This window comes from Typha latifolia, chromosome 8 (assembly GCF_019914945.1).
Source record: "Typha latifolia isolate L0001 chromosome 8, TyphaL0001v2, whole genome shotgun sequence".
In the NCBI taxonomy this organism is placed as follows: Eukaryota; Viridiplantae; Streptophyta; class Magnoliopsida; order Poales; family Typhaceae; genus Typha; species Typha latifolia.
The window spans coordinates 12,759,633-12,786,006 of record NC_133093.1 but is presented as its reverse complement, the minus strand read 5'-3'; the positions used below and the strand labels follow the sequence as shown (position 1 = coordinate 12,786,006).

Here is a 26,374-nt window from a genome sequence, read left to right as displayed (position 1 = left end):
AGTTAGTCTTTTTTTAAGTCTTGATTTATTAAAAAATAAACTTAGTTAAATATACAAAGAAACAAAAAAAATATTTAATTACTGGATCAGATTAAAGATTCCTGAACTGATTCAGGAGATCTCTAAACTCAAATAAACTAGACCTTAGCACTACTCTCAACCTCCTCCTATAGTCCTATGGAATATCCTCTGTTTATAGAGTGGAATTTCTCTTTATTATCAGAATGTAAAAGAGGCATCAAGTTTAAACAGAATTGATAAATTTGACCCCTTAAATATTTAAAACCAGCTAGAATAATACATTTGTCCATGGGCTGGGGCCCTGGGCAAGTATAAAACCCTCGAGCCCAATACGAGCCCAAACTTTTTTATTGGATGGTTCCATCAATACCGTCCAATCTGGTGACTCATCTGTCGCTGCTGGTATAGACGGTCTGATGGATGGTAAGTTTTGGCCGCGAGACTTTTCTCTCTCTCTCTCTCTCTTCTTTACCCTTACGGGCTACGGCAGAATCTAATCGCAGAATCCAATCCAAAGGTGACAAAATGGTAAATCCACTGAAGCTATATATTGTCCAAGAAAGACGACATATAATATAGAGCCTCGCGAGTACCCTGTGACTCTTCCCCGTCAAACACTCGTTAAAACTAAGTTTATTTTTAGGTTTTTTTTTTTTTTTTTTTCTTGATTCGCTTCTTCCTCACTTCCCTCCCGTGTCCGATTCAAGGTAAGTCGACGGTGAGCCCTTCTTTCTTTCTGTTTCCCCCTTTTTCTTGATTCTTATCTTGTTCTCGAAGCCTTCCGCGAGTTCGTCATGGTGCAGTCTCGAGATGCCAGCAACAACGGCGCCGATCAGGTAGTCTCCATGAACTTTCCATGAAATCGATGGGTTTTCCTTTTCGTTTGGCATCGATAGTTGTTGGGAATGGTTTGGCCGGCATCTATTATCGAGTTCTTGGATAGTATGTAATGTTCTTGATTTTCTCTGCGATCGAAGCATTTATTGGGTGGCATCTTGTGTTCTTGATCTGATTTGAACTCGAGGCATCTCTAGCTTTTGGGTTCCCGTATGGCACGCTATGTTCTTGATCTTTTTTTTAATCGAGGCATCTTTTTTAGTGGAGAAAACGGTTTTCATGTGGATACTTTCCGAGTTCCGACCCTTGCAATTGCGATACCAAAACTTTTGTTATGTGCATCGCGTAGTAAATAATTTAGCAAGTTTGGTTTAGGAAATTGGAATCACGGGCTTATTTCCAAGTTGAGAATTTTTATCAAAGTTTGGATTCTAGAAACCTCGACTCTGCTGATTGGCACCGCCGCATTTCAATAGAAATAAGCCATTTCTATATTTTTTTTTTTTGTGTTTCAACAACCTTTTAAAAAAAAGAGAGTCTGCAAAAGCCTCTCGGGTAAATTTTACTCTTACTACCTTTTATTTGCTATATGTTTGTGTACTTTCTTACTTGCTATTTTCTAGGTTTTGATAGAAGAAAATGGGTACACAAGAATATTAACACTCAATAGGCCTCGGCAATTGAATGCTCTCTCTTTTCCAATGGTATGTCTTGTCTATTCAGCCTATTCTATTATAGAATGTCTGCTAACTAGTTAAGTGATCGAGACATGAAAAAGATATTCAAATCATGTTATCTTTTACAAATTATGAGGGGCATCCGTAGTGTATACACTCTTTTAAGGTAAGAATCATTTACTGATTTGATAATTATAATTACTTTGCAGATTATGCAACTTCTGAAGCATTTTACAGCTTATGAAGATGATCCAAAAGTCAAGTTATTGATAATGAAGGTACTACGAAGTGTTTATGATCGTGAAGCTATTAGCTTGTACCTTTGTTAGTTTCATGGTTTAATTGTCTAGTTGGTTTCAGGGGAAAGGAAGAGCATTTTGTGCTGGAGGTGATGTTGCAGCAGTTGCCCGTTCTATAACTGAAGGTACTTTCGTTGCCGCTGTTACCCTGTGATAGAAGCCAATTAAATTTGCGGTCATTCTAACTGGTGGACATCAATTGTGAAGATGGCCACTGGATCAGAATAAATAGTTTCAAATTTGTTGATTCCTTGTACATCTAGACTATGCAACCTTGTTCTTCTGAAATGTCGTAAGTACCTTGCATAGGCAAGAACAGATTTTGACTTGATTTTAACTGTGCGACTAAGCTGAATCTTTGTGTTCTGTTGAAATTTATGTAAGATGCTTCACTTGCTAAAGAAACTTCAAATTTTTATTGGTATTTTTGTGAACCAGATCATTGGACTCTGGGAGCTAAATTTTTCTGGAACGAGTTTATCCTAAATTATATAATCGCGACTTATGGGAAACCTCAGGTGACTGATGTCATTTAAACTCATCTTTTGTGAGCTTGTTTGTATTATTTCTACTGAGCTTTAAGAATTGTTTTATTTAACAAAGCTTTCTTGAAGGTTTCCATCCTTAATGGAATTGTCATGGGGGGTGGGGTTGGTGTCTCCATACATGGAAGATTTCGTGTTGTCACAGAAAACACGGTATGCGTCTTCATGTGTAATATTAAATAAATTTTGAGATTGATTGATGCTTTTACAATAGAAGGCTGTAGTTACTTGTGTATGTACTTTTGATAACCTCACTTTAATTATTGTCCTGCAGGTTTTTGCAATGCCTGAAACAGCACTGGGATTGTTTCCAGATATAGGTGCTTCTTATTTTCTATCAAGACTTCCTGGGTTCTTTGGTAATACTCTCACCTTGATATTATAATCAGTCATTTTTCCTATTTGTATGTTCATATTTTTCTTATATCACATCCCGCTAATGTCTTTTCTTCTACCAGGGGAATATGTTGGCTTGACAGGTGTAAGGTTGGATGGGGCTGAAATGCTTTCATGTGGCCTTGCAACTCACTTTGTCCATTCCACGGTATGGTTACTCAGAAAAGCCAAATTTCCAAATATATGTGATTTTTTAGGGTGCATCTTGTGACATTTAGGTCCTCTTTTTGCCTCATTTGGATCTTTTTTCGTAGAACTCATTTACATTTACAATACAACATGTTGTTGCTTCATTGTGTTATCTGATATATTTAAGCATGATAGTGTCTTTCATCTAATTTTTGCTTTGTAGTTAACAGAAATTACCTTCGCTGGAAGAATTACTAACCAAGGTGGATACTTCTGATCCTTTTGCTATCAGTGGTATCATTGGGAAATTTTCTCAGCATGTGCCAGTGAAAGAAAGTAGTGCTTATAATAGGTGAGCTCTATTATTTATTTATTAAAATAAATTGCAATGTGCGTATACATGAGTTAGACAACGGAGTTGACATAAATCTTTACTAAAAGGTATAAAATTCTCTAGTCACATGTTCACCTTTTAGTTAAAGAAGTCCTTGTCCCAAGTTGGAAAATTGTTAAATCTTTTCGCAAAAAATTGCCTAAGGCTTTCTGCTTTATAGGTTGGATATAGTTGACAAATGCTTCTCCAAAAGAACAGTTGAAGAAATTGTATTTGCTCTTGTAAGTTTAACGTCATCTTTTCTGGTTCAGGTATTTCAGTTTATTAGTGAAGTTTCTGCCCCTCTTTTTCTTAGTTTATTCTTTGACCGTTTTGAAGGAACAAGAGGCTATACATTGCAAGGATGAATGGATTATGGTTGCAATTCAGTCATTAAAAAAGGCTTCTCCTATCAGCCTTAAAATTTCTCTTAGATCGGTAAGAATTTTACATTTTACATACTTCTGCAAATTTTAGAAGATTATTGCATCACTACCTTTCGAGCAAAAGTTATTTGTCTGTTAATATTCTTCTAGCATCTGATAATAAATGCATATTATGAAAATGTATAACTTTCTCTGCAAGTATATATCTTCCTTCTAGGAAGTGCAGGCCATCTGCAAGTACAGATGTAGCTATAACCAAGTTCTGGCACTCTTCACTACTTGAATTCGTTTTTGTTTTGCCTCCGATCAAAAGTTAACAATTAAATATTGCTAGTTAACTAAAATAACTGATCTTTTTTATACGAAATGTCTATTATCATGTTTGAACCACTTCACGTTACGAGTACAGATCAGAGAAGGAAGGTTGCAGAGTGTTGGCCAATGTTTGGTTCGAGAGTATAGAATGTGTTGCAATGTTTTACGTGGAGTTCTCAGCAAGGATTTCTTCGAGGTAATAATAAGATTTTACTTCCTACATTTTCTTTTCCTCTCTTCTATTTCTGAAGGTTGTTACACAATGGCAGGGTTGCAGGGCTATATTGGTGGATAAGGATAGAAACCCAAAGGTTAACTTCTTTAACTTATTGTTACCCAAAAAAAGAAAAATTAAAAAGAGAGATCTAATTTATGCGTTTATTATGATTATTGCAGTGGGAGCCCTCTAAACTGGAATTAATAGATGACAAAATGGTTGATAAGTATTTCGCCAAGGTTGACTATGCAGAGTGGGAAGATCTAAAGTTACCTCCTGCAGGATGTAGGTCGGGCATTAATAATTCAAAGCTTTAAAGGATATTATCAGTGGCACTCCTGGTTGTGGCCTCCTGCAAATTCAACGACTCGTACTAGACAAGGCCATCATTGAATAAGAAGAGAATATTACCAATAAAGTGTTGACCAGTTTGCTAATTAGATTATTGCTGCTATTTAAACAAATTTTAATACTCGCAATGATAAACAAAGAAGAGATAACATGGGATGGAATATTTTTTCCATGTTGGTTTTCAGGGATGTCTTTATTGTTCAAAGTAACTAAAATCATGGGGTTGAACTGGTTTCACGATGGAGTTGTATTGGTGGGTATTGAATGGTTGAACTGGTGGCTTGAGTTCAAAAGCACCGCTGCTTGGTGCACATTCATCATGCATATAATAAGTCATTTCCTTGTGTTACAGGATATTAAAAATAACGGCTCTGAACATTCGTGAAACACTTATTCATCTATAAATGGTAGAGCGCCTGCAGCTCGTGCGAATTCTCACCTAATAAGATCTTTTGGCGTTTGTGCTTGGTACTCTCAGGGTACCAATTTCTTCAATAGTTAATGACTATAAGCTGCTAATCTCTATCTACTCACGAAAGTTATTGAAAAAGAAAATGAATGTTCTGATTTGGTTCCAGCACATACGACATCGTTCATATATGTCTAAACAACACCTGCTTCTACCCAAAATAGGAGACAAGACAGACAAGTGAATACCGATAATTATCATAACAAGGAGGATTATCCTGCTATTGACAAGAACAAGAACTCAAACTATATTGGTGCCCGATAGTGTCTCCTGATTCTTCCTTCGAGGTCGGAACACTGAACAAAGCCAATACCAGAATCCGTTCCCCCCAGTTTGCATGGAGCTGGTTTCTCTTGCTGCAACTAAATCGGCCATGTACTGAACAACAGCCTATTGCACAAAAAGTTGTATCAAGAGAAGGAATAGCCTCAGTATGAAAAAGAGAAAAGAAATCCAATTTTCCCATACCTGAGCTCCCAATTTGACCACTTGTCTTGGTGGTACTTCCAATGGTGTCTCATCAGCATGAAGTACACGAAGCTTCGATAGAAATCTAAAAGATTCTGGCAACATTCTTATCTGATTATTGCTTATGTCCAGCTCCTCTAGCATCTCAAGGTTTCCAATTGATCTCGGTAGGGATGTCAAGTCAGCAAAATTCCTCCCAACATTCAACTTCACAAGATTAGTGGCAAGGCAAATGCTCTCAGGGATTGATTCAAGCTCATTGAAGCTAACATCAATTTCTTTCAATTTTGAAAGTGAGGCCATTGAAGTAGGCAACCCTTTGATTCTGTTGTAGTGCAGTGTAAGAACTTCTAAGGATTCTAGCTTCCCAATTGCTTCAGGCAGTGCCTTTAGCTGATTAAAGTCTAACCTTAGCTCCACCAGAGCAGTACATGATCCAATAGTATAAGGTAGTTCTTCAAGTTCATTTGTCTCGACATTCAATCTTCTCAACTTTGTTAGATTTCCTAATGACTCTGGGAGTACGGATAACTGATTCGAACTCAAGTCAAGGCTGGCCAGATTTATAAGCTTTCCAAATGAAGCTGGCAAGTATGTCAGATAATTTGCGTGCAAGTCGAGATCGACTAGATTGGACAACTCTCCAAATGACTCGGGTAAGTTTATCAACTGGTTTGAGTGGATGTCAAGTTTGGTCAAGGACCTGAGACTACCAACGGTTGAGGGAAGTGCCATGATTCTGTTTTCAGATAGGTTAAGTTCAGTTATATCTTGTAACTTGTCAAGCGACACCGGAAGCCATTCTATTTGATCCATCAGCTTGCCCTGAAGGTCAAGAACTCCAACTCCTTTCTTGGCTGAACTCTCAATCAAACTTGCTACTTGGATGAGACTCAACTTTTCTGTGTCAGACAAAAGATACAACTTTTCTGTGTCAGACTAGACAATAAAAACTACTAATGGCCACTATGATACAATTATCAGACAAAAGACAAAAGAAGACAATTTGTTGAGATTCTCCCCAGACTCCACCCTCCTCAAAAGAATAATTATTCATTGTCAGCAAAAAATACTGACTAAACCTTATTGAGCAGCAGATTACTATATTCAAAGAAAGGCGAAAAAACATAATAACAGTTTTCTACGTCATCCATGAAGCACTGGTAATCCTTCTGATAATGCATACGAGGAAAGAGATCTCCACTGTTATTCTAAAAGTTTGGAAACTACTAAAGAATTAAATGCTTGAGAAGGTTATTCTCTCATCAAGAGGAAGGTATACATATTTTAAAGTAAATATTTGGACAGGGTAATCTTTCTTTGATTATTTGTAGCAAATGTGGAACATAACTAGATCTCTCGCATGCCTTTAAATGGTTCGACTTACTGACAAGAACATGGCCTATTGGTATATTAAAAAAAAAACATATTTTTTTAGTGGATAAAGAAGAGTAGGAAGCACTGCAACTTGGGAAAAGGAGATGGATCATGATCAAATTAACAATTCAAATCCATAGTCACAAATAATCTAATTAAAAATGAAAAACAAGTCTCGATCCATATGACAGGAAGCCAGTTAGCAATCATGAGAACCAAATTGAAAACCATCACAATCTAAGCACTAGAGATAGCAACCCAATACGTACACACTCATGAGACAAACAGAAAGCATCTTAAAGGAAGCAAAATAACCTGCAGGAATGTTGGATTTCAACGAGGAGACATCTTCTTCTCCCTCCTTCTCCTTCTGCTTCTTCTCATCCTTCTCCAATTTGACCAATATCTTCTCAACCCCACCATCCATAACCCCAAATCCACCCTTCCTCTCCTCGTCCCCGCGACCCTCATCAAAAGACACCAACTTGGAGGCTCTCTGAATCAATTCATCAAACACATGGAACCTCTTGTCCAACTCCAGCACATACATGGCCTCCTTCCTCTGCTCCTGGGTTTGGAGCAGGACCAAGTTCCTCTTAACCTCCTGTAACACGAAGAAGAGCTCCTCGGGCACTTCTGGCGGCTTCTCCATACGACCCACTTCCTCGATTCTCGCCTCCTCTTCGGTGTTCACTGTTTTGAGTACGGCCATGGCTGCCTTCACTTCTTCTATGGACGGCCTCGGTGGGAGCGATCTGTATACCCTCATGAGCTCCTCCACTACATCCATCACGGCTGGGGGCGTCGGCGGAGGTGAGATCGCCATTAATACCAACTCTAGAGATAGAAAGAGAGAATTCCCAAGGGCTTTCGGCCTTCGGGTGAGGTGATGGGGGTGGACTTTATATGCCTGAAATGGTAACGGAGGGTTCTTTTTGCAAAATTTAACGAAGATGCAAATGTGGGGCCTACTCTATTATCCGTAATTACTGTTTTAGTTTATCCGGATTAGCGCGCCGATGCTGACGTATTCTATTCGTAAATTTACGGTGGTGATATTATATAGCATAAACAAGTGACTTCTTCTAAATTTATTTATAAGAATATATAACTTTTAATCCACGTGGATACTATGTAAGATAATTTATACACCTATATAAAAATCGCTCTCTGAATTAGCTATTTTATTTAATATAGATTATATTATCTTTGAGTGCTTTTGAGTATCCGTAAAGCAGCAAAGAATATATATATATATATATATATAAATCATTCAATAAATCAGTCCTTTACATAACTAACGTCTATTATAATACGAGCACTTACTCGAGTATAATATTTAATGTTTTAGATAAATAAATAAATAAAATCGCATAGGAACAAAATAGACTCGCATTTCCAACTCAGTATTATTCAAACTTACTAAGATATAACGAAAAGACAAGAAAAAAAAATTATAGATATAATTTGATGATTGGGAAACAAGCCATTAGTTGACCAACCATAACCACAATTTCTCATTTGGATCCAATTTCCCGTAATGGCTGCTTATCAAAAGAAAAGAAAATTTAAATTTAGAAGAAATTGAGGTGAGCAATTTAGACTTGGCAAGTTAAATTATGGTATTTCTCGTGAAAGATGTTATTAGCCGTAAATTTAAATTCAAATTACACTTTGAATGTTTTTGATCATTTTCATTTAAATTAATTATACTAGATATAGGAAGTTACAAGCTGAATTAATTACACTCGAACATCCTGTTTAAGTTTTTTTTTATCATTCATAAGCCCGAAAGCTAGATATGAATTGAACAAAGTGTCAACCCTCCTTAGATACAGAATCACTGAGGCCCTACCGAGCTTTTAATTACCTTAGTTTAAACGTCAAGCAATATGCGTCGCCAAACAATTGATCCGAATCAAACGCCGCCGAAATTTGCTCCAAGTCATTGAGTTACCAAGCGCATTGTTGAGCCATCAACTGAATCAAACTAAGCTACCAAACTACCAACCACCAAATAATTTCTCCACAATATTATTTGAAGTTAGAGTTGAACACCTGACCACCTTAGTCATGAGCAAAATACCTATGAACTTTACTAGAGTTGGTTGATAACTTCCTGTTTAAGTTTACAAGCAAGCAAGCTACAGGGTGAAAGCTGAAAGTTTCAACCGTTTCATTGGATGCCACATCATCTCAGCTGCAGGAAAATCCTGCAACCAGGCTTCCAAAAAGATTGAGCTTCACAGTGGGGGCAAATTGCTGCTTTAATAGTTTAATACCTGAAAGAGATATCAAAGAGACAAACAGACTGGCAATCATGTTCATGCTCTGGACTGGAGCCTGGACAGCTCACATCATCTTTGGATTCCAGGGTTTTCCAGAGGAATTCAGGATGTGGGCCCTTCTGGAAGTTACTAGAGAGCAGAGATCCATGCTTAGATTTCTTTTATTTAATCTTATTCATTTCCCTGTTACCCAGCTTCTTTCAGACCCTGTTTACATACAACAAAGATTAAAAAAAAAAGCAAAGAGAGAGAGAGAGAACTTTGCATAATGTGAACAAATAATGGCATAATATCATCTTTCATAGGCACTGTTTGATAAAGGTAATGGTCCCAGGAGAAAAGAAAAGAAAAAAAGAAATCATCCACAGGACTATTGTTGATGCTGCAAGAAATGATCCTAGTCATTTAAAGAGTCAACTTTGTCAAGTGGAGAAGCATGATACTATGGGCCTCATGTAAGTCCTTCCTTCCCTTCCCTCCTTCAGAGCCAGATACAGAATGCTTGAAATGGATCCACAGATTTACTCCCTAAACATCTTCCAAACTTCAAAGTCAACTGTATATTTAAAAGAGGAATCATGAGAAGATGCTCACAGGAGTAGAAAATATATCACAATCTGGAGATAAGAAATCATGTGATTATGTCACTGCTGCCATGACTAGTATATGAGTTCAGGATAACATCATTTTATTTTAAGTTTACTCTGCAATAAAAGAAAAGAAGAAAAAATATTTTTAATTTAAATTTAAATAGATTTTAAATATTTTCGTGAAATAATTTATATCTAGCACTTTCGTATATTATCAACATTCTATCTCCTATCTCTCCCTCCACTCTCCCCTTTCTCTTCCAAAAAAATACATATATTTTTATTATAAAAAACTCTTTTTTTATTATGGCTAACAAAAAAGTTTTTTGAAAAAAAAGAAAGCATCTTACACACGGATGTACAGTCTAAAATTTTATTATTTAATATCATTTACTAATAGGTACAAAATGTATTAAAGAATAATTATCTATAAAATTTAATAATCCGCATGCTTTATATAGTGTTAAAAAAATTAATTAAATCTTAATAAATGGGTTCAATTAACTATTTCCCTGATTTTGACATGATAAAAGTCAGTAAATATTTTTTATGGGTCTTTGAGCTCTATTCAACTTTACGGGGAGGACTGATTATTCCTGGGCGATATAGTTTCAAGTAATTTTGGACATGAGATAAAGGTTGCCCAACTTTTTATAGAGAGAAAACCATCTCAAGATCGCATGAAAAATGTGGTATATCTTAGACATATAACGTTCAAATTAGTTTTTTTTTCCAGGTTTTATGTACACCTAAAAATCATTATTTTGACATTTTAATTTAACGGCTAAAATGTCACTACTTAGAGCTAAAATTAAAAAGATAATACAAAGGTAACATTTATTGGACTGAAAAAGGTAACCGTGCAGGACACCAATGATAAAGAAAAAGAAGAGAGCAGGGAGAAGGAAACAGAGAACAATATGGAGAGGAAAAGGAAAGAGGAGGGCTGGAGGGTAGAAAGAAGGAAAAAGGTAGAGAGAGGAAAAAAGGTGGAGGATAGAGAATATATATTGGAAGCCTTAGAGGCTTGGGAATTGGAACCCAGTAGCACAGATAATACTATCATACCAATTAAATCTGACTCGCCATCACCATTCAATCTAACAATAAAAAAGAATTTACATGCAATCAGAGAAATTTCATCTAATAACCCAGGAGGAGATAATTAGTAGCAGAGATGACTGAAATATTTACTCATTAATGCATAAATTATGTTACAGCGAATTCGTTCATTATATGAATGTTTGATGATATATTAGTGTCTAGAAGAGACATTATTGATTTAATTAATGGTGAGATGATTGTATATGACATAATTAGTGTCTACTGGAAAATGTACAAACTTCGATAAGTGTGACACGAAGATGAATATGTTCTATATTTATTTATAAGCATAAAATTTAATGTATGTTTTAACCTTCTTATTCATTAATTTGAGATTCTTACAACATGAAAACTAATATTGTCTAATATTTTCTTGTATGGATATACTGAGAGGGCATGCAAGAAAAATTCACAATTTGATAGAAATATTTCTTAGGCCATCAATAGAAGGAAAAAAAAGAGACTAATACACTACGGCTAAATGAACATTTCCTTTTTAGACATCTTTGCTTTGGCATCTACTAATGGTTAACCTCAAAAGAAAATGTGCAAGCAATAAAAATGGTATACAATTTTGATTGTAAATTTTAATAATTGCATGTACTAATCTTTATGTTGTTTAAAACAAGGATCTGATATTATATAATTTTAAAAATATGGTATAATGATCAAAAATGGGTAAAAAAACAAGGATCTGATATACCAATTCAAGAAGCCAATGTAGACTGTGCCATTCAAAAATGGGTAAAAAAGTGACTAGCTTTGGACAAAAATGTATGAGGCGTCTAAGAATAAATTATGTTTTAGATATAATATCAGATAGATTTATAAAAGATCAATGAAGTAAATATACTTATTTGTGGTAACTGTTTTTGTTAGCTTCTTCTATTCTTGTCTTCTCATATCTATTTACAACAAGCAAACTGGAGCATCAATAATAGGAGCATTGGCCAATTTAGTCCTGAGTTATCTAACATGAACAAATAAGCTATCATCAATTATAGACTTGTCTGTGAGCTTAGACAGCAAGCACTGCTTACGAAACCCGTATGCAGGGTTACAAATACGTAACCTAGCTTACAAGCCCGTAACGCCACATACGGGCTTACAAGCCCACAATGGTACGTGCGGGCTTACAAGCCCACATCGCCCAGATAGATTGACACATACAATGTGGCGATGATCAAAGATGTCAAAAGGTCAGAGGTGGAATAGTAATTTGTGAACTTTTAAATCCAAGCATTTGGTATTAAAGAACTTGTGCAACTTAAGAAAAACCTGTGCAGAGAAAAAAGACAAAATTGACTTTGGATAAGCAATGTACCTAAATAATTTGGACCCCAAACCTTTGCCTCCTCAAAAATTCAAAGGCTCTATCTTCCAATGTGCGAGAAAGTACACTTACGCTTCATACATTAACGTGGCATGTTCAACTGGAGCGTTTTTCATAGTTCAAGGTGATTACTTCAAGGAAATCCAGAGTTAGTGGGAGACTGCAAATGAAATTATTATGGAAGTCAGGAAAATAAGTAATAACAATCCTTGGCCCTTTAAGCCAGATAATTTAACCTACAGGATAAAACATCACAGAAGACTTTTCCTAAAGAAATTATTATAGAAGTCAGAGGTGGAATAGTAATTTGTGTTAAGGAACTTGTGCAACTTAAGAAAAACCTGTGTAGAGAAAAACAAAATGACTTTGAATAAGCAATGTATGAAAAGAAAAAAAAAAACTTTGGACTTTGGGCCTTCTGCATCCTCAAAAATTCAAAAGCTCTATCTTCCAACTAGTATTAGATAAAGTAGTCCTATCAACAGATGCACACTCTTATGCAGGTGATAAGATCCCACTTGTAAAAGTCAAGAAAGTGTACCCACGCATCATGTATTAATGTATTAATGTGGTATTTTCAACTGGAATGTCTTTCATGGTTCAAGGTGATTACTTCAAGGACATCCATAGTTAGAGAGCGACTGCAAATGATAGTGTTAGCCTTTCATAATTAAGAACATGTAAGCATGCAAGGTCTTAGCTGTGTATATGAATGTAAATCCAGCAAACATCACAGAAGACTTTTCTTAAAGGAATTCGTATAGAAGTCAGGAAAATAAGTAATAATAACCCTTGGCCCTTTAAGCCAGAAAATTTAACCTACAATATAAAACAAAGACCTTAATAGGACTAACACCCAATTGTCTAAAAATCTAATGTAAACAGCAGTCAATATGACATTCATCACTAGTGTTTCCATAAGTCAGCAACCAACAATAGCATCACTTCCACAGTTGCTATATTTGGCGTCCTATTAATGCCACATGGGCAGTCCCAAGCCCTTCGTACCTTAACCAACCTCCCAATGAAAGGGAAATGGCAGAACCACGGGAGCTGTGCTGCTTGGCTTTATAATCAGACCACACAAATATCTTCCTCTGCATGTGAAAATCATAACTGTTCTATGGTCAATGCCTTGCTGCCAATCACAAGGTGAATAAGAAAAAGGTGTGTGTGTGTTGTTAAGAGTTAAACTCATAAAAGCTTGTGAAGCAGTTAGCCTTCAGTATAGTTACTAACCAAGCACAATCTGAGTTACAGAATAGTTCCTATCCGAAAGAATAACAGAATAAAGAGCAAATATTGTTGTTTGAACTATTGATAGTAATCAGTGCACTATATATTGATTGAACTATTGATATCACTGTTCTTTTAACCCAACACCCACCCCAACCCAAACCCAGGCAAAATCCTACCTTTCCCATGTCTATGCCTCAAAGAAAAATGGAATGCAGTGCAGTGCACTAGACAAAGCCATGTAGGAAATGCCAATTGTCAAAGATTTATCAGTTCGATGCCTACAAGAACTAGAAAATCGATACAAAATTACCAATGTTGGTCTTTTTGGATCTCCATTTGATTGATTGTGCAAAACCAGAAAAGCGTGTGAGAAGCGTGTGAGGCAATGTAGCCAGATAACAGAAAAATTGGTAATCCTACATAATGGAATTTGATGGCCTAAATTGAATTCATGGAACCTTTATCAGGGACAAAGAATATGAATAGTTCAGTATGTTTAATTGTTTGGAGAATATTGTCAGCATAATCAAATTTTAGTTCTATAAAGGGAAATATGTAAAGCTCATCTACTCCCAGGAACTCTTACTTTATCTCAGCTTAGCCTATAGCAAGTGATTTTGTTGTTTAATGTTATGTCTCTATTATAAGCAGGATATATGTTTATGGGGCATCTGTTTTCTCTCTTAAAAGGTGAGCACAATTTAAAAGAGTAAATGATATGACAATAATATGGAAAAATGTGATGCCCCTTCTAGAATCTCAATTAAGAAATACCTTGCAACAAAGATGTAATATTTCTTAACTGTTGTACATGTCACCATCTGTATATGCATCTCCGAATTTTTTTATATAAATACGTTAAATATGCTTTGAGCTTTTCATACCAATATGTGCTAATACAGTCTTCAGAACCAAGCATATTGTCAGTCTTTTTGCTCATGTTAATGGCAGGAGCCCGTGATTCTGGTGAAGGCAAGGACAAGTGGTACACACTTACGGCTCATCAATTAGAGAAAATTAGCAAGCTTCCAGTTTCCTTATGGAAAAGCGCATGGAAAATGGCAAAAGAAGATCGAAGACGAGTTGTTCATGCTCTAAAGGTTGGTTTGGCCTTGACATTAGTTTCTTTCTTCTATGTCCTGGAACCATTATTCAATGGAATAGGGGAAAATGCGATGTGGGCTGTCATGACTGTGGTTGTGGTGCTTGAATTCACAGCTGGTGAGTCTTAATTTCTTGACAAACTTTAGATTGATGCAGCTTATGACAAAAAAAAAGATTGTTTGTTAAAGGTGCGAGTTTCTGTGCTGATACAAATTCTATCAGGTGCAACTCTGTGCAAAGGGCTCAATAGAGGATTTGGAACATTATGTGCAGGATCTCTGGCATTTCTGATTGAATTTGTGGCAGAAGGGTCAAGCAGAGTATTTCATGCATTCTTCATAGGAACTTCAGTATTCATAATAGGTATATCCATATCTGTAATCTATCATCTTCTATCTTTTTGTTCATGGAGTTAGTCTTGCTTCTTTCAGAGAAAGATGTTGCTATCCCTTATTTCAATTTCAAGATTCTTTTTGCCCTTTGTTTCAATTTTTCACAGGATTTGCTGCAACATATTTGAGATTCTTCCCATACATCAAGAAGAATTACGATTATGGAGTAATGATTTTCTTACTCACCTTCAATCTGATAACAGTATCTAGCTTTCGTCAACAAAATGTTCTGCCATTAGCCCGAGACCGTCTGTATACTATTGCCATAGGCTGTGGAATATGCCTTTGCATGAGCCTCTTGATTTTGCCAAATTGGTCAGGTGAAGATCTCCACAATTCTACGGTCAGCAAACTCGAAGCATTAGCAAGATCTGTTGAAGGTGAGATATCCGGTTAATAGCAATATAATAAAAGTATAAAACTACAAATGTCCAATCAAAATTTACCAATCAAGACTTGCAGTTTGCGTGAATGAGTATTTCGAAGACAAAAACAAGAACGAAAAAGCCACTGATGAGAAGACATCCAAAGATCTAATATACGAGGGTTACAAAGCAGTCTTGGAATCAAAATCCAAAGATGAGACACTAGTGAGTTATTATTCAGATGGATTTGTTGGATTTCTGAATATTATCTAATATGCTATAGTATCTTCCATTCTTACCTATAACAATGATGATGCCAATAGTTAATGGCCATGGTCAGGCACATTTTGCAAGCTGGGAACCCAGACACTCGAGACACTGCTACATGTATCCTTGGCAACAATATGTGAAGCTTGGTGCTATTCTTAGACATTTTGGGTATACCGCTGTAGCCCTTCATGGTTGTTTGGAATCTGAAATCCAGGTGGCAGCAGTATTTTATTGCCTATTTCACATTACTATTTGCATCAGTCTCATAAGCATCACCATCTTTGACCGATAATCATATTCAATGCACTATCAGTCTCTAAACTGAATGCTGCAGACAATGCAAAAAGAAAATGACACATCTTGCATGCTTCTATGTTCTCAAACTAAAGATACACCTAAGTTGGTTTGCTGATTATTTTTCCTTTCATTTTATGGTTGGTTCTATGTTTGAAGACTCCATTATCAGTAAGGTCGCTATTTCGAGACCCATGCATTCAGGTTGCTGGAGAATTGTCCAAGGTTCTAGCGGAGCTTGCCAATAGCATAAGGAACCACCAACGCTGCTCCCCTGAAGTGCTGTCTGATCACCTTCATGAAGCCCTCAAAAATCTAAATATGGCTATCAAGTCACAGCCAAGACTGTTTCTATCCAAAAATGCTCGTGCAACCACCAATGTGCATATGGAGTGGAGACCTGACAAGTATAAATCTTCAGGAATTACTCTGCCTTCAGTTAAGACCGATATCTCGTCACTGTTAGAAAGGCGGAACAAAAGAGTAGCAGAGCTATCAAGAGAATCAAATGAGAGGAAACTGTTGAGGCCAACACTAAGTAAGATGGTCACCACAAGCCTAGAATTCTCAGAGGCACTCCCATTTGCAGCATTTGCCTCATTGATGGTGGAGATGGTAGCGAGATTAGAGTTGGTTATTGAGGAAGTAGAAGAACTGGGAAGGGCTGCAAATTTTAAGGAATCCATTGTGCAAGATGGCACTGCTAATAAGGCAAGCTCCAAGGATGAGAGGTCAAACTTTAATGTTGAAGATTTACAGGATCATGTGATTTCCCACGAAGCAGTGTAATTGGACAAGCCCTGAGTTTCACATAGTACTACGAAAGCTATGAATTGTCAAGGAAGGCAGGAAAGTAATAATTTTTTTTCATCTCCCTGCCAGTTATTTACTAAATAAGCATGGAATTGTACAATCATGGAAACAATTTTTATTTTCATGATAGCTAGTTCAATTCCAAAACTTGTCTTGAAAATCAAAATAATCAATTTCCTTCAATATTATTGCTTATAACTCCTAAATACAATGATCGGTACTTATTCTCCTTTGTCATCTACATATATGATGTAATATATACTACAAAAATAACAAGTTTATATTTCAGATCTTGAAACATACCAAGCATATAGGACTTCTCCCTTGTTGATGTCTACCAGACTCAGATAATAGCTAGCTATTGTACTACTCTGATTTACTGTTATAGTTATATTTTCTCCAAGGGGACAGTAGTGATTATATATATTCCTTTTGTCCTTCACTTCATGGGTAGGAGAAATGGTAAAGAAAAGTATAGTCACTACATATGAAATATGAGAGGTCCCATTTATCCTTGGATAAAACATGCAGGTGGCAAATTATAGTTTCAAACATTGAGTATCCCTAGCCATGAAAGATAATGGTTTCCCTTAAACCGGTAAAAGCAAACTAAGATCAATGGTGCATGCATTGCCAAGTATGGTCAACATAGATAAGTTCCAGGATATGTGCACAGGGCATATAAGCAATTATAATATGATGAATGGACTAAAATCTTACTTGTCTGGCTGGTTTCACTTGGCAGGAAAACCTTCAAAAGCTGCCTTTTGAAAGTCAAACCTCTTCCTGACAATTCATTCTGATACTTTCTTGTCTGAAGAACAACAACCACGATGGTATTAAGGAATGGATTCCAGTATTTTAGCTGGAAGAAAATCTAATGTATAACGGCCAAGCCTTCCAGTTCGATAAAGGTTTAGTAACTTTGAAGCAACTACTCTATATCCATTCTCACTTGCTTCAGACACCCTAAAGGCCTCTTGCAAGGCACTTAGCTGAGATTCTATCAGCAATTCCATTTCAGTTTCCTCTCCCAAAACCCCTTTGAATGAAGATATTGTCTTAAAAAGCGTCCGGCGAACATCCTTCACAATGAAATCCTGCATATAACAGAAGCAAGTTCTTATGGCTGCTGCTGGCCAATAAGCAGAAACTAGTAAAGGGCATGTTTTCTAATCCTGAGGATACCTATACTCTGAGCATAAAAGAAGAAAAAAAGAAATGACTAACTTTTAGTCACCTGCTTCTATGAGAGAAAAGTAGATATCATCAAGAAAACTTTTGGACACCTAATATTAATCAGTATATTTCTCATATACTTTGCAATGGTTCTGTCAATGTTTGATCTTTCTGAGACATTCTGTCATTATCAATTAAATATAACTCACCTGGGTATGATCTGAAGAATATTGTCTTCTCTTTCTCTTGGTGGTGTCAGTATCCACCACAATTTTTTCCCTGATATCTGAGGACAAACTGCAATCTACTCTATCATTAAAGTTCTCCCACTGTTTGTATTGCTCAGTTGAGTTGAAAACAGCTAGAAAGTACTGGGCAAGCTCATACTCACATAATAATGAGTCCTTGATAGCTCCTGTAGTAACAAGAGAAGCAGAAAGCATCAGTAAAATTGCAAAGCAAAGCAAAGCAGTAAACAGTTTCTATTCAGGTTGGTACCAACCTGTCAATGCTAGCTTGGATCCAGAGTCATCACTGACAACTTTAGGAGATAATATACCTGGCGTATCCAAAACATATATGTTGGGATGGCTAGCAATCTGAAAAGCAACGAACTAAACGTCTATAAAGATTAAAAAAGAATTCTTATATGAGTAGACCAAATAGTTGACTTGACTAGAAAAATTGTTGTTACTACATAAACTTTTGCTCCTGTCTCCACTCAAATGCATTATCTATTAAAACGTCCAATCTAGCAATATTTATTTCATTTGGTGTATAATCATCTGAATCTTATGTAGGTTACTGATGATGTCCGTTTTCATCAACATGATTGCATTTATTGATGTCTTTAACAGAGCTACAGAATACTGATATTGTATAACTGAATCTAATTTAGTGGTTAAATATTTATTTTATGGATATGAAGATTACAATATAATTTATAGAAAATCATATAAAATCTACATAATATAATATTAATTGCTGCAACAAAAGAGATAACCCACCGTCCTCTAATAACTTATGCTTTTAAACATTCACAGATGGTATTAAAGTAGGAGGTCTTTAAAATAAGGGTTAATTCTACTTATACCTTCTAAACTATACTCGGTTTTCATAGGCACCTTCTAAACTTTTTTTGTTACAATATTCGTCTTAAACTTTAAATTTACTTCAATCTCACCTTTAGATTGGGCAACTTAACTTATGTGGCAGTCATGTCAGAGTACATCAGATGGAAAATAACTCAAATACCCTTATTTAGAGGAAAGACACCTCTTTTTCATTTTTAGTCCAATATTAATATACTAAAATACCCTTCCACTTTTCTCCTCCCCTCCAATTTCTTCTAGCCAAATGCACTTAGTTCTTTCCCTCCTATTTCTTCATCTCATGATCTCCATTCTCTCCCTCTCTCCTTCCCCTCCCTTTTGTTCCCTATTCATGATTTTCCTATTAAATAGAGTTACCACCGCTACTAAATTCTTCCTACACTCCTCCAACTAATTAAAGCCCAAAGTTTTTCATGGTCAGAACGTGGAGGATTTGTGAGTCAAAGGCTATTGGGATCTTAAAATCAAAGCTTGGAAGGAAGAGCATTGCCAAGAAGGAGAATATAAGCTTTGAATAGTTGCAAGAGAATTTGGAAAGTTTGAGAAAGGGAGGAAGCTCTAAGGGAAGGCGGGTTCATAAAAAACTATTAAATTAGTTGACGGTAACTATATAATTTCACTACTTTAATTTATTTTATTTTAGAAATTGATGACATGGAATATTTATACGGGGTACTCTAGTCATTACGCATATTTTGTCGCTGTCATTTATCATTTCACTTAGATCTAAAGTTTAAGGAGAATATTGTAACAAAAAAAAGTTTAAGGGTGCCTGTGAAAATGAGTTATAATTCAGGGGGTGTAAGTATAACTAACACTTAAAATAAGTTATGCTAAATCTATTTGCTGCTTAGCGATAGACCAATAGCTAGCCGCTACAATGAGAAGTTTATTTTCTAATTAAAACTTTTAATTTCCAGAACAAATAATAAAATAGGGGAAATTATAATTTATCCCCTTATGGTTACACCTAAATTTATTTCACCCCTCGTAATTTTATTCGTGTTATTTCACCCCCTTGTGGTCTATATCAAAGTGCAACTATTACTTTCCTCATCATATTTAATCAAATCATATGTCAATTTTGAATAAACTCATTAGATACAAAAATATAGATGATCAGATAAGCTTTTCATTACATCTAAAATAATATTTAATCAAATTTCATATGACAAAGATAATAGAAATATATTAAACAGATGTACGTTTCTATAATCCGATAGGTATTATTTTAGGTGCCTTGGAAAGCTTATCCATTTCTTTACAACTTTGTCTTTTATGAGTATCTTCAAATAATATGTGTAGTTTAGTAAAATACGATGAAAAAAATAGTGATTTCAGTTTGAACATAACTATAATGAGTAAAGTAATAAAAATGAAACTATAGAGGGGGTGTAAAATGTAATGTCCTTAATAAATTAACTAATCAGCAATGAACATAAATGTTGTAAATGAGAAAAGAACAAAATCTATCAATTTCAGTACTTCATTAACTGTATTTTCAAGGATTGCAACAGCTTAAGTAGATAATGGTGGTAGGCAGAACTGGACATGTGGAAGGCACTTACCTTATAACTGCTTATATCTTTTGTTTCCCCAGGATATAGACTCACTACTGCATGCTTGAGCTTTCCCTTTTCTTAAAATTGGAATAACATAGTGAGACTGAGATACCTACCCATCAAATAATTTAAAGAAAGGCCAGTAATTTTGTTAGCCCAAACTAAAAGCCCAATAGATATACCTGCTGCACCAATCCTGCCAATTTGGTGCATAGAATTGGCAATAGCTGATTTGCCAACATTCGGAATCCCAACTAAGAGTACTGTTGCCGTATAACTACTCTCACCGAACTTTAGTTCCTTGATCCTAGCCCGTATAATGCTCAATAGCTGGAAAAAAAAATTTCCAATATCAAACCCACACTAGGGAATAAAGTTTTCTCTGGTCTTCTATAAGGAAACATTTATAAAGTAGCATTGCCAATATAAATTTACATATGACTAATGGGGTAACATTTACTAAAAGACAAAATCTGATGTAATTAGGAGAAAAAAAAACTACCTCCTTGATATTCTCTCTGTTGTGGGCATTGACTCCATGACAAATACAGTTCTGCTTCCCGATGTGCTTCACCCATTTCTGCAATTTGAGAAACAATAAGTTTCAGATAATGAAATGTTAAGCACTGTCAGGAATATTCCCAAGAAGTCGAATGGACTCAATTATATTGGTAGAATATATATATATATATATATATATCGAGAGAGAGAGAGAGAGAGAGAGAGAGAGAGAGAGAGAGAGAGAGAGAGAGAGTTAAACCAGCAAATCCTAAGGTGAAACCCTGGTTAGAGAAGTATCTTTGTATATCTAATTCAAAACGGGTAAATTTATGCCGCATAATTGCACAAACCTCAGTCCAAGAGCGATCTGCTAGGTCCACCTTGTTCAGCACAATCAAATGCTTGTTGGATCCCGACCACCGTCCCAAAGACTCGAAAGTAGACGTAACGGGGATCTGCAAATGAATCAGATCAAGATTCAACAATTTCCCAACCTACATACCAAGAAACCATCTTTATTTGGACTCAAAAACCGATCTTGGAAACCCTAACAGGAGGGCCGAGCACAGAATTCCAAGAGATGCTGTAGGAGGAATGGGACGGGAAGGAGGAAAGAGGTCGGTACCCGCGCATCGCGGATCTCGAGGACGAGATCAACGAGGGGGAGACGATCACGGATGGCGCAATCTGCGGCTGCCATATGGGACCCGTACCATCCGCCGCCAGCACCCTTTGAGCCCAGCTCCCGGACGGCAGCGCCCAACCGCCGGGAGAAATAAGTAGCCCTTCCCATCGATGGAAGCTAGAGAGAGAGGAAGGTCAAGAGCTTGAGGAGGAGGAGAAAGGAGAAATAGAATTCAAGAAATGGCGGCAACGGTCGACTGCACAAAGAGAGAAACCCTGGTTTTAATCGGAGGGCTTAACCCCTCTCTTTCTCTCTCCACAGACATAGATAAATAAATATTAATATTTATGAGACTTTAGCTCTAAAATCCGAAGGGTCGCACTCTCTCCCTTATTTTATATTTTCTTTCCAAATTCTCTCTATTTCATTATTTTTTAACCGATTTATCTTTGCCTTATCATAAAAAAGTTTTGACAACTCCTTTTTTTATTTAATAAAAAAATAACAAAATATATTTCGTAAAATATAAAATATTTAAAAAAAAAACTCTTTCTTATTACGTGAGACTAGGTATGAAAGAAGATTTATTACTATTATTTAAGCTCTTTGTGTTCATCATATTCTTCCTTCTTATTATTTTAAAAAAAAAGGCCTTCTAAAAATTACAGTGCAATTTTTTAAGTCTTATTTATCTCTCTACTACGATAATTTTTATTTACTATTTTATATGTATCATTTTCGTATGAACTTTAATCGCATTATTTTATATCACTGTAAATCATATTTAGTTATGTACAATTTTGTTCCTAATAAGAAAGAGTTTCTCTCCAAAATATTTTGTGTATAAATGTGAAACATATCTTATTATTTATCTATACTTTATTAAATAAAAGACAAGTTGTCAGGATTGCTTTAGAAAAATACACTATCACTAGATTTTTAATGGTCAGATACCGTATATATGAGTTATGGTATGTAAAATGTCTTATTGTTCTCTTTATATTCTCTTTATATTCTCTATAGTTGTCATTAGAGAAAACTTAACTTATGATTTTTTGAGATATTTTAAAATATTGGGGTCGCACAATAAATATTTATATAGTAGGATGTGAATAAAAATAAAAGTAAACGGTAGGATTTTTTGATAAATTTTTCTATATTATATTATATTATTTATATGTGTGTGTAGTGTATATATAGGTTAGCTCTAATTAGAATCTATTAGAGAACTTTAGTGAAAAAGATATGGTGCACTTCACTAGTGCAAATTCCCTCTCTTTTTCTCTTTATCCTCTGATTCTTCTAGGAACGGCGGTGCAACAGTTCTTTTTCAGGATGTGAATAATAGCTTATATTCTTCATCTTTTACCTTCCTTTTGTAATTTTTTCGCAAGACTTCGGTAAGGCACTTCTTATATACTTCTCTTCTTTTTGTTGTATACTTTTCTCACTTTATGGAATAGAATGTTTGAAAACTTTGGTATAACTAAAAAGCTAGAAGAATTGTTTTTGAGAATAATGAATCAATACAGCAGGACTTACAACAATTATAGGAAATTTCATTAATCTCAACATCATCAAACATAATAACATGACTTGTTATTACATCCCATGATCAGACAATCTAATACACACTTTTACATGAGACAGAGACATAGCATTACAACACTAAGAAGTTTCTACAAACCAACACCAGACAAACCTTGACATATAGGCCTCCAAAAGACAGGATTTTAAAAGGGGTTGTCCTGGAGCTCCTTATTCTAGATATATTAAGGCAGGTAGTAATGTTTCATCCCCCAAGAGCAAATACTAAAAGATGATTGCCTCAGAGGTCATGCACTTATTTTAGGTATGATAACATTGGACTTCTATACTGATATACTCAAACAGTCTCTAACTATGTTAGAGCAATGGATCACATCAGAATACCATACTGTCTTCCAGGAACCACAAATTTGCTTCCTCTCCTTCACTTGCTTGCCTACAAATCATCGGAGTTGCCACTGGATTCCAAGTCTCACCACCTGCAGTTTGTTAAAAAAGAATCTTAGACCTAATTACTTTAATCGACAGATTTAGCTGATTCATGTATAACTTGCGTAATGCAGAACTCAAGTATTACCACTTGAAAAAGTAGATGGATATTTCACGGTATCCCATTCAATGCTGTGATCTGAGAGGTCCTCAATGCTGCTATACATGTCCAAGCAATGTGTAGGACTTGGGAAAGATGACAGGTATTCGTTACCATGGAAGTCATTAATAAGATAAGTATCCACTGTCAAATTGATGGAGGATGGCTGAGAAGGATTTAAGGGTGAGAGTAATTCTGCTGAATTAGGTAGCTCATGTGTATCTAGCGACTCATATATGACTTCATTCAGTGCAGGACGCTGCAAATAAAGTTGTGAAATGTGTTAAATGTAATAAATATCTTGGAGATTTTGCCGCATATATTTTTCTGGTAATTCTTTTAATATCAAGCCCGTAATATTAATGTTGTGTCCTACTAAATGCAATATACCTTTGGAGTATGCAGAACATCATGTTGTCCCCAGCAGCCTCCTTGAACAAAATCTATTGAAGCAGGTTGTAGCTCTATTTCTTGACCAAGTTCTTGGGGAGAATTGGTGGGTGTTGAGACATTGCTTCTACCGAATTGATCTGTCACAAGAGATGAATCATTTTCCGGACTACTGAAGTGTCTTTTGGAGCTGGAGTCACTTAAGGTGGAAGAAAGATTTATTTTAGCTCTGGATTCAGATTGGAGATCACCAATTTTTTGCACATGCTCGTTTCTCTTGACTATATGGCATAAAGCGAAAGCTCCCTAGAAAAATCATAGTTGCAAGCAGAGAATTAGCCAATTACAAGACTATATATGCTGTTGAAATCTCTGATTAGAGACACTCGCTGGGATTGTAAATTTAAAGAATGTAATACCAGGAAATTAGAGGATCCTTGAGAAAGATCTTCACAAAGACGGTACTCATGCATGACCCAGTCAGTTCTTTCTCCACCAGGAGCTCTTCCCCGATAGAAAACTAGTGTTTTCCTGAGCCCATAAACAGAAGACTCGCACACAATTTTGCGGTCCTTTCCAGTGGCCTTCCAGTAGCCTGTTCCAGTGGCTCTATTTGTACGTGAACCATTAGGATATTTACGATCTCGTGGGCAAAAGAAGAACCATTCCAGATCTCTTCTTGGAAGGAACGATTTGTCTGAAATCCAAAATGAGAAAGTTAGGACCATCACATCCTATTGCAAACTGAACAGGCAAGAGAAAGAATAGTTGGTCAAGCAAAGAGATGTAACTAAAACAAATTAGCTTGTTTATTTCGTCCTTCTGCAAAAGTGCTTCAAGTTAATCAAATTAACACAAGAATATAGTCAAAGCTTTACTTTCCTAATATAGTATTCCATCATGATGTTGCTTTCAGAGGAATATGGAAAGGCCGATCTACAACCGACCTCTTCAGAAAAAGGCTACATCCTACATGCTCACAAAACATATTCCCATAGACTTTTAAGGAATTTTATGTATGTAATTTCTAGAAGGATGGAGGTCAGTGATACAGCATGACCAAGAAAAAAAGAATAATAACCCTTCTCTGCTACTTTAAATTTTAAGTTGCTTCAGCTTCTAGACTGGTCTTATAAAGAAGGCGAGTATTTTAGTTGTATTATTAGACTCTGGTATGCAAGAAAGCACAGATCGCAGGACCACATCAATACTAAACGGAAAGAATTTGATCATTTCATTCAGCTGACCTGAACTACTTAGGCTTCAACTCTTGAGGAACCTACCGCAATTATTAACTGATGATATGACCTAAACTACCTCGATGGAACTACTGTTCGGCTTTCAGGCACAACATTCTACAGAATGCATAAGTTGCTAATAGAAACTAGGCTCATGAAAATATACATCATCTTGAAGAAATTCGGAGCATTCGAAATTCATGGGCAACTAAAATTGAGATAGAAAAGCTAAATATCACCATGACATTTCTACAAACACAGGAAGATCACAGTACCTGGTAACTCCCACGGCTCGAACTTATACAAATCAATCACTGGAATGACTTCAAGCTCAATCTTAAGCCCGTCCACTTTCCTTTTCAAGTAGTATCCCACCAACTCATCATCAGTTGGATGGAACCGGAAACCAGGCGGCAGAGTCATTGCAGCCATATTTATCACTTTCAAGCAATTTTCAAATCTTTGGGCAACAAAAAAAAAAACTAACTATTTGAAACACCAAGAATCTAAGAAACCCAAATTAGAAGTGAAAATAACAATTATTGTTATAACGACATAGTAGAGCTAAAATCAAGAAAGTTGCACTTATGTTCCCAAACTGTACCTATTGAAGATTTGGAATATCCAAAAATAGAAACTTTTTTCGACTCGAAGCTTCTCCAAAATCGAACAATATTTCCAGAGGATGCAATCCTTAGAAATCAGAATCATTTCTTCTCAAGACACTCAAAAGTTTGGAGCAAACAACTGGCTTGAAATCAAATTATTTCTCCTAGTTTAAACGAAGAAAAGTGCTACAATCGACTGAAACAATGGTCAAATCCAAGATCTAAAACCAACCCAGCTCGCCAAAAACGTCAGAAATTTCAAAAACGTGGAGATTTTTGAGACTTTGAACAAGAAAACAGCTTCAAAATCCCAGCTTTAGATGAAGTTTGGAGATGCTATGGTGCCAAGGTGTTAGAGAAAAGCGTATGA

The 26,374-nt window shown here is 35.9% G+C and overlaps 5 protein-coding genes across 13 annotated transcripts; 2 read left to right on the top strand and 3 right to left on the bottom strand.

Moving 5' to 3' along the window:
• Nucleotides 1–596: 596 nt before the first annotated feature.
• LOC140793415 (3-hydroxyisobutyryl-CoA hydrolase 1-like) lies at nt 597–4,783 on the top strand. 2 transcript variants are annotated; one of them, XM_073144891.1, is made up of 15 exons: nt 597–728; nt 799–857; nt 1,482–1,562; nt 1,745–1,813; nt 1,896–1,959; nt 2,273–2,352; nt 2,449–2,532; nt 2,654–2,738; nt 2,838–2,923; nt 3,135–3,256; nt 3,459–3,519; nt 3,617–3,715; nt 4,073–4,174; nt 4,248–4,289; nt 4,375–4,783. In XM_073144891.1, exons 2-15 carry the CDS (start codon nt 816–818, stop codon nt 4,510–4,512), a joined length of 1,155 nt encoding a protein of 384 aa, XP_073000992.1. In that variant the 5' UTR covers nt 597–728; nt 799–815; the 3' UTR covers nt 4,513–4,783. The 2 variants fall into 2 exon arrangements, with proteins under 2 accessions (XP_073000992.1, XP_073000991.1); XM_073144890.1 differs by having other exon boundaries at nt 597–857.
• A 302-nt stretch (nt 4,784–5,085) lies between these two features.
• LOC140793414 (plant intracellular Ras-group-related LRR protein 5-like) lies at nt 5,086–7,772 on the bottom strand. Its single transcript, XM_073144889.1, has 3 exons — nt 7,176–7,772; nt 5,484–6,385; nt 5,086–5,405 (listed from the first exon to the last, which is right to left on the bottom strand). Exons 1-3 carry the CDS (start codon nt 7,684–7,686, stop codon nt 5,256–5,258), a joined length of 1,563 nt encoding a protein of 520 aa, XP_073000990.1. The 5' UTR covers nt 7,687–7,772; the 3' UTR covers nt 5,086–5,255.
• A 1,628-nt stretch (nt 7,773–9,400) lies between these two features.
• On the bottom strand, nt 9,401–22,001 carry LOC140794477 (DAR GTPase 2, mitochondrial). 8 transcript variants are annotated; one of them, XM_073146526.1, is made up of 14 exons: nt 21,632–22,001; nt 21,357–21,461; nt 21,008–21,085; nt 20,688–20,835; nt 20,512–20,582; nt 18,334–18,430; nt 18,041–18,246; nt 17,608–17,752; nt 17,373–17,466; nt 15,575–15,748; nt 15,097–15,281; nt 13,184–13,291; nt 12,167–12,335; nt 9,401–9,704 (listed from the first exon to the last, which is right to left on the bottom strand). In XM_073146526.1, the coding sequence occupies exons 1-9, from the start codon at nt 21,797–21,799 to the stop codon at nt 17,447–17,449; spliced, it is 1,038 nt and encodes a 345-aa protein (XP_073002627.1). In that variant the 5' UTR covers nt 21,800–22,001; the 3' UTR covers nt 9,401–9,704; nt 12,167–12,335; nt 13,184–13,291; nt 15,097–15,281; nt 15,575–15,748; nt 17,373–17,446. The 8 variants fall into 8 exon arrangements, with proteins under 8 accessions (XP_073002627.1, XP_073002622.1, XP_073002625.1 ...); XM_073146521.1 differs by having other exon boundaries at nt 17,373–17,752; XM_073146524.1 differs by lacking the exon at nt 15,575–15,748.
• Nucleotides 14,236–16,752, top strand: LOC140794476 (aluminum-activated malate transporter 12-like). The gene is made up of 6 exons (XM_073146518.1): nt 14,236–14,635; nt 14,741–14,881; nt 15,018–15,290; nt 15,373–15,500; nt 15,616–15,759; nt 15,999–16,752. Exons 1-6 carry the CDS (start codon nt 14,242–14,244, stop codon nt 16,626–16,628), a joined length of 1,710 nt encoding a protein of 569 aa, XP_073002619.1. The 5' UTR covers nt 14,236–14,241; the 3' UTR covers nt 16,629–16,752.
• A 1,168-nt stretch (nt 22,002–23,169) lies between the features above and the next one.
• On the bottom strand, nt 23,170–25,952 carry LOC140793964 (NAC domain-containing protein 96-like). Its single transcript, XM_073145755.1, has 5 exons — nt 25,672–25,952; nt 24,578–24,855; nt 24,159–24,464; nt 23,757–24,027; nt 23,170–23,658 (listed from the first exon to the last, which is right to left on the bottom strand). Exons 1-5 carry the CDS (start codon nt 25,826–25,828, stop codon nt 23,555–23,557), a joined length of 1,116 nt encoding a protein of 371 aa, XP_073001856.1. The 5' UTR covers nt 25,829–25,952; the 3' UTR covers nt 23,170–23,554.
• Between the last annotated feature and the right edge of the window lie 422 nt (nt 25,953–26,374).